The 10,996-nt window shown below is 27.8% G+C and overlaps 1 protein-coding gene across 1 annotated transcript; it reads right to left on the bottom strand.

The window, feature by feature from the left end:
• Positions 1–6,295: 6,295 nt before the first annotated feature.
• On the bottom strand, positions 6,296–7,259 carry LOC110665184 (thaumatin-like protein 1b). The gene is made up of 2 exons (XM_021825195.2): positions 7,137–7,259; positions 6,296–7,055 (listed from the first exon to the last, which is right to left on the bottom strand). The coding sequence occupies exons 1-2, from the start codon at positions 7,198–7,200 to the stop codon at positions 6,403–6,405; spliced, it is 717 nt and encodes a 238-aa protein (XP_021680887.1). The 5' UTR covers positions 7,201–7,259; the 3' UTR covers positions 6,296–6,402.
• Between the last annotated feature and the right edge of the window lie 3,737 nt (positions 7,260–10,996).

The raw sequence follows: 10,996 nt of genomic DNA on the forward strand, positions 1-10,996 counted from the left end.
GCAACTTGCAGTACAAACATTAAGAATATTTTATAGTTACTACGGTATGTCCCAACAGACTAGATTTCCCACTTTTTTTATCTATTCTGACTCCACTAATACCATGAACTTACTTTGACTGGCTATTCCCTAATGACTACTTGCAACGATATTCTCACTCCCATTTAGGGCAGCTATACTACCAAAAATCACCTTTAGGTCCTCGTGCCTTACACTAGATAGGCACACCACTTGGACCCATACTGATAGAAACATAGTATTTCTTGGAGTACGTATTTCTATGGCAGACCTCAACACGTATGCTAAATCTATTTTACATCACCATGTACTTCACAAAATCGAGGTGCTAAACTGAAGCACTCTTATACTACCTGAGGAATAACGCAGAATCTAGAAGCAAAGAATTACAAAAGAAGATGAAACAAAATCCTATACTCTGTATGTGACAACTCTAGGTGCACACTTTTCCATGAATCTAAAGCCTAAGTTCTGATCCCATAATTGTCAAGACCCAAACCCATAGGTCAGACTAGCACTAAGACCTGGGCCGGCATAAAGCCCCCAAGGGTCGTAGTAAGCCTTACTAATCCCACATCCATAATCAGGGCCCAAAATTGAGGCCCATCATGCAAATAAAATAAGGTAAAATATTATATTATATTTTTATTCGAGTCAACCCAACCCGATAACTATTAAAATCTAAAGCCAGGGGAGCCCAGCTGAACCCTGAATCAATCAATTGTAAACTATATAAATATTATAAAAATTTCATTTATTAATATCAAAAACTTAAATTAATATAGTTTCCAACAAGGCCCATGCTACTGCTAATACATGCGGAATTCTAGATTTCAAATTTTGAAAATAATAAAACAAATAAATAACTAATGTTAAACCTGCAAGGAAGAAAGCAGGTTACTCTGAAAAAGAACTCCTCCTATAGCCTGGAAAAATAGTGAACGAGAGTATGTGTTCGACTTAGAGAGTAAATATTTATTTTACATACAATTTCTATAACTATCTAATTCTAATGCATCCTTGGAAATAAAATGCATCATTTTCATACAAGTCAAACAAATCATATTAAGTCACATCAAAGATAATCTGGAGCACTCACGCACCCATATCAAATTCATACTCACACATACATATATGGGGAGTTGATCCCCCTACCCAACTTTCTTAATCCAAGGCCTGCCAGCGAGATCAACTTGAGTCGAACTTTCACTTAATAATCCATATGCGGGGGCCAGCAAGGTCAACTCAAAGCTGTGCCTTTCCCGACTTATCCATAAAAAGGATCGGGTCCCAGCAAGTCAAGCTCTAACCGCGTCTACGCATCCTACCCATATCCATATACTCCACATATACACCAACTCACACACACAGCTCCAGATTATCAAAACACAGCAACCAAAGTAATATCATCAAGTATAAATGCAAAACAGAGCATGCCTAATATTTAAATACATAACTATAAGTATAAGTGATGCATGTGCACACCAGAAATATAATAATATTTAAATTGTAAATAAAATAAATATATATTCACAACACTTTTACAAGCTACTACGGTGGCTAGGCAAAGGAATAAGACTGTCCTGACTCACCTAAACAATATATCAAAATTTATTAATAAACAACTTAAAACAAAGCTGTAGAGAATCAAAAGACAGCCCTAAGGTTTTGTTGAAAATCCGACAGAGCTCCCCCTATACCTAGGACCTACCCCTCCTGCAAAAAGGTTCAAATAACACTTCTAATTTCTAAATTTCCCCTAATCACAACTCATCAATAACATATAGCCCCTCCTGGACCCTCCAACTTAGGCAAATCTCACATAATCTAACAATTTAATTATAAGGCTTAAAACGGATATCTTACAAAAGTCATTCTAGCTAGCTCTAAAAATTCTAAAATTTTGTTCCGAGGTCCTTAGCAATATTATAGAGGTAACGCAAAAAGAATTATAATTTTCTAACTACCCACAAATATTTTATGGAATTTTATTCTAAACCCAGCACTATAAAATTGAAGAAACTCAGTGTTCGGGGTGTAACACCCTCCCTATAGCAACTCCGTACATTCTACTGTTCTGGTGACCAGTGTCGGTTCGGACAGCTAGAACGTCCAGAAAAATATTTAAACTAAAGCGAGGAACCAAAGTTAACTCAAATATTAATAAGAAAAATTTAGGAAAAATTTTAAAAATAAAATACAACCAAGTTAAATGAGCCGGTGCCCTAGCGATGGGTAACCTAATGAGAAGTTGCGGTTCTCACAAATAGGAGCCTTAGACCCGGGGGAAAAATTATAAAATAATTTTTGGGACTCCAGAGAAGGGTTATTGAGGTTCTTATGGCATTAGAATGCCAAAAAATACTTAGAAAAATTTTTCAATCGGTACAGACAATTTTGGCCCGTTAAGCCAAACGGAGGGCATTTTGGTCATTTCGCCTTCAGAGGTGATTTTTGGCCGACTTGTCCAGTTAAGTAAATAATTATTATGACATAAAATATGAATAAATATTACTAAAAATTGAATTGAAAATGAGTAGAAAAGAAAAGAAAAAAATGAATTAAATGGGAATTTATGACATCACATGATGTCATTAGTGTGCCTTCACCCACTCAAGTGTTGACACATGGCATAAATGTGTTTAAAAAGACAAAATGGGCTGAAAATAAACAAAAAAAAATCAGACATTTCACTCCCTTTCTTCTTCCTTGCGTGAACCTTCTCCATAACCAATATTTCCAAGCTTTTTCAAAGCTTGATTTTACAAACTTCTACCCAACAAAACCCTAACCTAGCAATATAAAAATTTGTTCTTACATCCTAATGAAGCTTTTGGGAGCAAAAAAAAAAGGAAAATAAGAATTTGATCAAGTGGGAAATTCACTCCATAAGAGGTTAGTGACCTAAAGCATGAATTTCACTTAAATTTTATGTTTAAGAACTATAAATGGGTGTAAATGACAAAGAAATTTGATGAAACACCATTGGTATGCTAACCCTAAATTTTGGCAGCCATGGTTAGGGTAATATGGTGATAATTTTTGGGGAGTTAACATGCTAATGTGGCTGCCCTTAATGTGTATCTTATAAGTGAATTGATAAATGCAATGATAATGCATGGTTTTGAAATGTTGAGTTAGGGTTTGGGTTGAAGAATGAGACTTTGATCTTGTGATGATGGGAGTAGGTTTTAATGGTAAATTAGTGACCATTTGGTTTGGTTTGAATAAAAAATGAAGTGAATTGGGTTGTGGGATTTGAGGTTGGAGTGGCTGCCTTATGTGACCTGCAGGTTTGGATGTGAGTCCAACCTGTTTGGACAGCCATAACTTAAATTGTAGAGGTTCAATTGGTGTTTGGCCAATTGGAAATGAAACTAGACACATAATGGCACAACTTTGGTGAAGAAACCATGCCCATAAAACCAAACCAAGTGGACCAAAAACTTGCTCAAATCCAGGTGACCTGCAGGCTGTTTCTGCAGAATGACCAACTGTTCATTTGGCCATAACTCAATGTAGAAAGGTCCAATTGACCTGAAATTTTACCAGCAACAAGCTGAGATATAGAGCAACAACTTTCATGAAGAAACCTATCCCAAATTATGACCAGAACCTATCCAACAATTGAGTTGCAGTCACTGTTCACTGCACTGTAGATATGGTCAGCCCTGAAAATTTTCAATCCGGCCAGTTGTGGTTTTTGGACCATAACTTGAGCTACAAAACTCAAAATGGAGTGATTCAAAAAAGGAAATTCAACTAGACAAAATAAGGAACAACTTTCATGTTGATCATTTTTCCAAATTTCCACTGCAACAGTAACTAATGGAACAGTAAATCCAAAGCTTGAAAACTGAAAATTCTGTCCAATTCACATTAAGCTTAGAGATGGTATTGGCAACCAATACCAACAAGTTTAAAATGCAAAATGTGGTATGTTGATGATATTTAAACTAATTTACCTATTGCCAATGCAAAAGTCAACATTTTGGTTGACCAATGAAATGAATAGTAATCATAAAAATTCAATTTCAAAGAATTACATAAATAAAAAGTGTTAAATGCCCTAGTAGGCCTAATGTGATTGGTTTGGATAGGTTGGCATGCCAATAGGGTTCTGTTAGCAATACTGTATATGGCTTCATGCCATTTTGTATTTCATGGTTTCCCATGCCATTCTGTGACATAATAGCCTTTGGCTATGATATTGAGTTGTTATACTCGGGTTTAATCCCCGATAATTATCACAGCTTATTAGTCGCTCTGCTGTACACGGAGACACAATGTGACCGATGGTGTGATGGTCCGAGGTACTTAGTACCCAGTATCAGTTTACCCGTTTATCCAGTCCAGTCAACTAGTATAGGTTACTCGGGCAGTATTAATAAATCTTACCAAACTTCAATTGAATAATATTGCAATAAACATTTGAGACTTAGTTCACCTAAAAATGTAAATATACATTCTGTACACATGTTTTTATTTTATTTTATTTTATTTTATTTTATATTGTCACCACTAAGCAGAATTGCTTAGCGCGTCGCTTTTGCCATGCGCAGGTACTGGAGACATAGCTGGGGAGTCCAGCAGGCCTCATACAGGGTGAGCCTTCATATCTGCACTCAGAGTTCAGAGTCACCTCACATTGCAGTGCATTTGGTAGGACATTAGGCACTTTTGATATTTTGATATTTTGATATTTTGTATTTTATAACATTCTGTAATGTATATTATAAATTCATGTAATCAAGCTTTTGATGTAAGTATCTATGAAATATGTTCAGTAATAAATTGAGCATTTTTCATTGAGTTGACTGTGTTTTGAATTGAATTGAATTTTGAGATACTGAAGTGAATTGAGAAATTGTTGAGTATATATTGGAGGTTGATTGAGAATAATGTGATGATATTATTGGGAGTGTTTTTAACAGGTTCAGAAGAACTGTTTTTCCAGTTTATAGCCGGCACTCTGCCGGATTTTCTATAAAATTTGCGAAAAAATTTAGTTTTATCAGAAATTATAAATAAATGAATCAAAAGGGATTAATTGAAATTGAAACATGAATTAGTGTTCTGACACACTGAGTGGCATAACTTGCTCGGCTACACTGTAGACGGGTAAGGGGTGTCACACGGGGCGTCTGAAAATGGTGGGGTAGCATATAACTTTGACCCTGTTCCAAAGTGATTCCGATAGCTTATCTGCTTAGTCCGAAATTGCAGATCTGGGCGACAGTCTAATTGCCACAAAATGAAAGTGCCTACACAAAGCCTGCAATATTAGGGGTTAGACTAAAATATTTATATTTACATATAAAATAATTAATTAAAAATTAGGATGTTACATTTGGAAAATCAAATTAATTAAAATATGTATTTAGAAAATTAAATTATATAATAATTATATGTTATCATTGTTTAGGAAATATAAAAAAAAAATTTATTATCAATAAATTCAATTAAATGTGTATTAAATTTTTAGTTGTGATAATAATTAGAGAGTCATGATAATATTGGTTGAATTTTGAAATTAAACGTCTTGAATTGGTAAAGTATAGCAATTAAATACTAAATTTAATTGCAGTAAATATGTTTAAAAATATTTCACTAAATGATTTTGATTTTCTCTTAAAAATTATGAAAATTAAATTAGGAAACGTGAGTCTTAATTTTACTGTTATTGATGTTTTCAAATTAAAAATTAAGAAACCTGATAATAAATGACAATTATATTTAGTAATGACAATTATATTTAGTAATTAATACTTTTCCATTATTTAAATTTCAAATATCAAATTAATTAAGTATAATATTTAGAAAATTAAATTATATAATAATTATATATTACAATTGTTTAGAAAATACAGAAAAATTATTATCAATAAATTTAATTAAAAATTACCATTTGGTATAAATATAATAAATTTAAAATCCTATGAATTTATTTTACAAAAATTTATGCTCTAATTAAATTGTGCTTTCCTGGTATTTGCAATAATAATAATTATTATTATTATTATTGTTTATTATAATATTAAAATGTAATAATTAAATAATTTGTAATTTATATACATAATTAGAAAATTAATAACTTAATCATAATTTAAAAAAATTATATAATTAATTAATAAAAAATAAAGAAAATTTAATATATATATATATATATATATATATATATATATATATATATATATATATATATATATATATATATATATATATATATAACAATTGATAGAGTGATGAGTGATCAACAAATTGAAATATGGCATGGAAAAGGAAAATTTATTGAAAGACGTGAATCAGGAACGCTAAATTTCTATATTCCTTACATTCACATAAATGTAAATGAGTTTATTGAATTATAGAATTTGTCAAAATTTATAACACAGGACAGAACGTGATATTGTAACTGATAGCCCCACTGCATTTGTAAAGTGGAGGATTACTGTCTCCAGGATAAGTATGTGCTAAATTGCACAATTTCTTGAAAAGTTGTGAGTATTCATTATCCCGGCAATATTTTGGATCCTTTAATATATCACATGCATTATAGCATCCAACATAGACTCCATCTTTGTTTTTAGCCACCAGAGGAGCTGGACAAATGTTGCTAATATCCTCAATGCAATCTACGACAGGGCACGGCCCAGATCCGCCTTCGGTTAATGACCCGCCATTCGGTTGGATCCGGACTGCAATGTTGTGCCCATGGATCAAGCTCACTTCATATGAAACCACATTTTGATTGATATTGAAATTGAGTTCAGTGACTGGGAATGTGGGTGGTGGACCCTGGCAGTCTATTGTGCCTGACCCGCAATCTCCAGTTTCGCAAGAGAAGTAACCAGTTAAATTGGTGGTACACTTGGTTCGTACCCATATACTTCCACTCCATGGATCCGGCATGGAGAATATTTCCAGTGTGTCTGGTCCATTTTCGGGATCAAGGTCTCCGTCCGATGGGCTTGAGGCAAACCACAATGTTTCCTGGCAATTATTTTCAAACATGAAGGTTATATCACAGTTTCCACCTGTAAAAAGGGATATAAAAAAGATCATTAAAACACTGAAATTCTAGCATGAAAAAAGAGAAAAAATGAAGTATGATGAACCTGTACTAAGTGTAACCAGCAACAAAAGAGGAAGAAGAAGGTTGAAAACAGATTTTTCAGCCATTGAATAAATCTTCTATTGACCTTGGGAGATGCTTTGTGAAATAAGAAGCTGAGATGGGCTTTTATAAGGAAGAAGGAGCTTAAATTGGGAAAAATATAAAATGAAAATCTGAATACAGTTGTGTTGATTTTTCTAGTCAAAATGTTTCAACTGCATTAAATAATTATTCAGCTTTTCAGTTTTTATTTTTCCTTTTAATTATATTTCAAGTGTATTTTTCGTCTTCTAATTTGTAATCTAAAAGTATAAAAAAAAAAAATTTATCTACGGATAAAAATATTTTTATATATTCATATTATTTATAAAAAATATTAATTAATATAAATAATGTAAACTAAAGTTTTAATCCTATTTTAAAATTAATTCTAGTTATATCAAAATCTTAATTTTATAATTCTATAACTATAACCCTATAATCAAAATGTAGATATTTAATTTTTATTTTTATAAAGTATTTTAAATTTATTACTAATTTTCATCTTCATTTTTGCTTTTTCATTATATTAATTTAATTGTATTTATATTTTTTATTTATATAACATTCTTATATTATATTTTAATAATTATATTTTTTTCTAATTCTATTCTAATTTACATCAATTTTATTTTAATTTGAATTAAACTATTAATTATAGTTCCATTTTAATTTACATTCAAATAAGCTATTTTTATTTTTTTATGATTAATTTTCATTATTATTTTTAGGCAATTATGGTATTAAATATCAAGTTCTATAACAATAATAAAAGTGGTAGAGAAAATTTATATCAGATTTAATTAGATCATCAAACCATTATTAATTAAAAATTATTTTTAATCAAAAAAATATTAATGTTGCTATTTAAAATATTAAAATTCTAAAACATTATAAATAAATTTTGATCAAATAAGTTGGCAGTTATTCTTAAATCAATGGCATTAATAGCTAAAAGTTTTTTTAATGGGCTTAAGTTATTCTTTGTATATAATAATAATAATAATAATAATAATAATAATAATAATATTAAAGTAAATTAAAATTTATTAAATGTATATTTTTTATTTAATTCTCTTTTTAATTTCCTTTTAAATATTTTTATTATTACCATTGTTATCACAATTTTCATGGATAACTAATTAGAAATGTTATATATATTTCAACAATTTAATTATTTCATTATAATTAATTGTCTTATTATTTAATTTTTTCATTAAACTATAAAAATTTAAAATTTATATATCTTAAAATTAATAAAATAATTTAAAATTATACAATAAAAGTAGTCACATGGAGTTAAATTACTATGCCTTAATAAAATTTAATTTACTTTAATATTATTTTATTTTTATTTATCTTATTTTACTATGCATTTAATAAGACATATTTTCAATTATATATATATCCAATGTCATATATATAATGAATTGAGAAAAAATGAAATAAAATTTTATTTTAATAGTTATGGTAAACAAGAAATTTATATCAATATTTATATAATTAATAAAAAATTAATATTTTTACTTTGGTGAGTATTAATCATGTTATATTGTTTTATTATTATTATTATTTAAAAAATTAAATTTTATATATATATATATATATATATATATATATATATATATATTAAGTAATTTCATTAAGTTCTCTATTTTTTATCAATTAATTATATATTTTTTTAAATTATGATTAAGTTATTAATTCCTTAATTTTGTATATATAAGTTATAAATTATTTAATTATTATATTTTAATACTATAATAAATAATAATAATAATAATAATAATAATAATAATAATAATAATAATAATTATTATTATTATTATTATTATTATTATTATTATTATTTAATTACCATAAATACCTTGAAAGCTCAATTTAGTTAGAGTCTAGATTGAGATAAGATTTTAAATCTATCACATCTATGCCAGTGGCAATTTTTAATTAAATATGTTATTGATAATTTTTTTTATATTTTCTAAACATTTATAATATACAATTATTATTTAATTTAATTTTTAAAATTTAAATGATGAAAAAATATTAATTACTAAATATAATTATCATTCATTATGAGATTTTCTAATTTTTAATTTGAAAACGTCAATGATAGTAAAATCAAGACCCATGTTTCCTAATTTAATTTTCCTAATTTTAAAAAGAAAATCAAAACCATTTAATGGAATATTTTTAAACACATTTACTGTAATTAAATTTAGCATTTAATTATTGCTAATTTACCAATCCGAAACGTTTAATTTCAAAATTTAACGAATATTCTCATGACTCTCCAATTATTGCTACAACTTAAAGTTTAATTTCCATCGAGCATAGGGATATTTGATTTTTTTTGAAATTAATAATTGAAATTTCTTTTAAACATATCTAATTGTTAAAAGTAATACCTATTCATTAATTTTTATAATTTTTTCAAAAAGAAAAGTCAATATTAAATTTTTTTATATTTGCTAAACAACTGTAATATATAATTACTAAATATAATTATCACACATTATTATGTTTCCTAATTTTTAATTTGAAGACGTCAATGCAGTAAAATTAAAACTCATGTTTATTTTGAAGGAAAATTAATACTTAAATGTTTTCTTTCTCCCTTTTATATATTTAATAAATTTTAATTTACTTTAATATTATTTTATTTTTTATTATTTTAAAATGATTTTATTATTATTATTATTATTATTATTATTATTATTATTAGAGAATAAATTATGGCCATTAGAAAATTATAGCTGTTAAGGCAACTGATTTAAGAGAAACTGTCAACTTATTTGACTGAAACTTATTGCTAACATTTTAGAATTTTAATATGTAAAATTCTTTTAATTAAAGAATAATATTTTTTTAATTAATAATGACATTACTGCTATTGACATTTTTAAATTAAAAATTAGGAAATCTCATAATGAATGACAATTATGTTTAGCAATTGATACTTTTCCATTATTTAAATTTAGAAGATCAAAATAATTAAATATTGTATTTAAAAAATTAAATTATATAATAATTATATATTACAACTATTTAAAATATACAAAAAAAAGTATTATCAATAAATTTAATTAAAAATTATCACTTATTATAAATATGATAGATTTAAAATCCAATCTCCTCTTCAATTTGCTGTACAAAAATTTAAATCACCTCTTCATCAAGAAGCAAAATGGAACATACATAAAATTAGCACATATATTTATTGGGTATAATTAATAAATTAATCTAATTAACTCTTAGTTTTTCTTATCTCTAATTAAATTGAGGGCAAAAGGCCATTTTTAACCCCTAAAGTTTTGGTCAATAGTCATTTAAACTAGTAAAGTCTTGTTAGGTCCATATAAGCCCTCAAGTGTTTAAAACTTTACAAATAACTTTAAACTTGATAGAAATTAGATAATATTGAACCAAGAGTGAATACTTTGTTTGTTCTCTTAACTGTTTATCATCATCCTCTTCTATTTCATTTCCATGAACAAACCGTAAAAATTTATTAGAGAAAATTAGGTCATCCATTCGTGAGTATTGGTGAGCTAATTGAAAGGAGAGATGGATTCTTCTTCATCATCCAACTGATCCTTTACTTCCAAAAGAATGAGTTTACGCAGAAGAGTTGAGATCAACAATGTTGAGGCATTCATGAATTGCTATTGTCGTGTACCTGCCAAATTATGGATGACATGGAAGGATACAAATTCTGGAAGACATTTTAATGGATGTGCAAAATTTAGTAAGTGATAATATTGAATGAAATTAATTATTTTGGTATTTATTTATTGAGTGTGATTTAGCCTATAATCTGAT

The sequence above is a fragment of the Hevea brasiliensis genome, chromosome 9 (assembly GCF_030052815.1).
Source record: "Hevea brasiliensis isolate MT/VB/25A 57/8 chromosome 9, ASM3005281v1, whole genome shotgun sequence".
In the NCBI taxonomy this organism is placed as follows: Eukaryota; Viridiplantae; Streptophyta; class Magnoliopsida; order Malpighiales; family Euphorbiaceae; genus Hevea; species Hevea brasiliensis.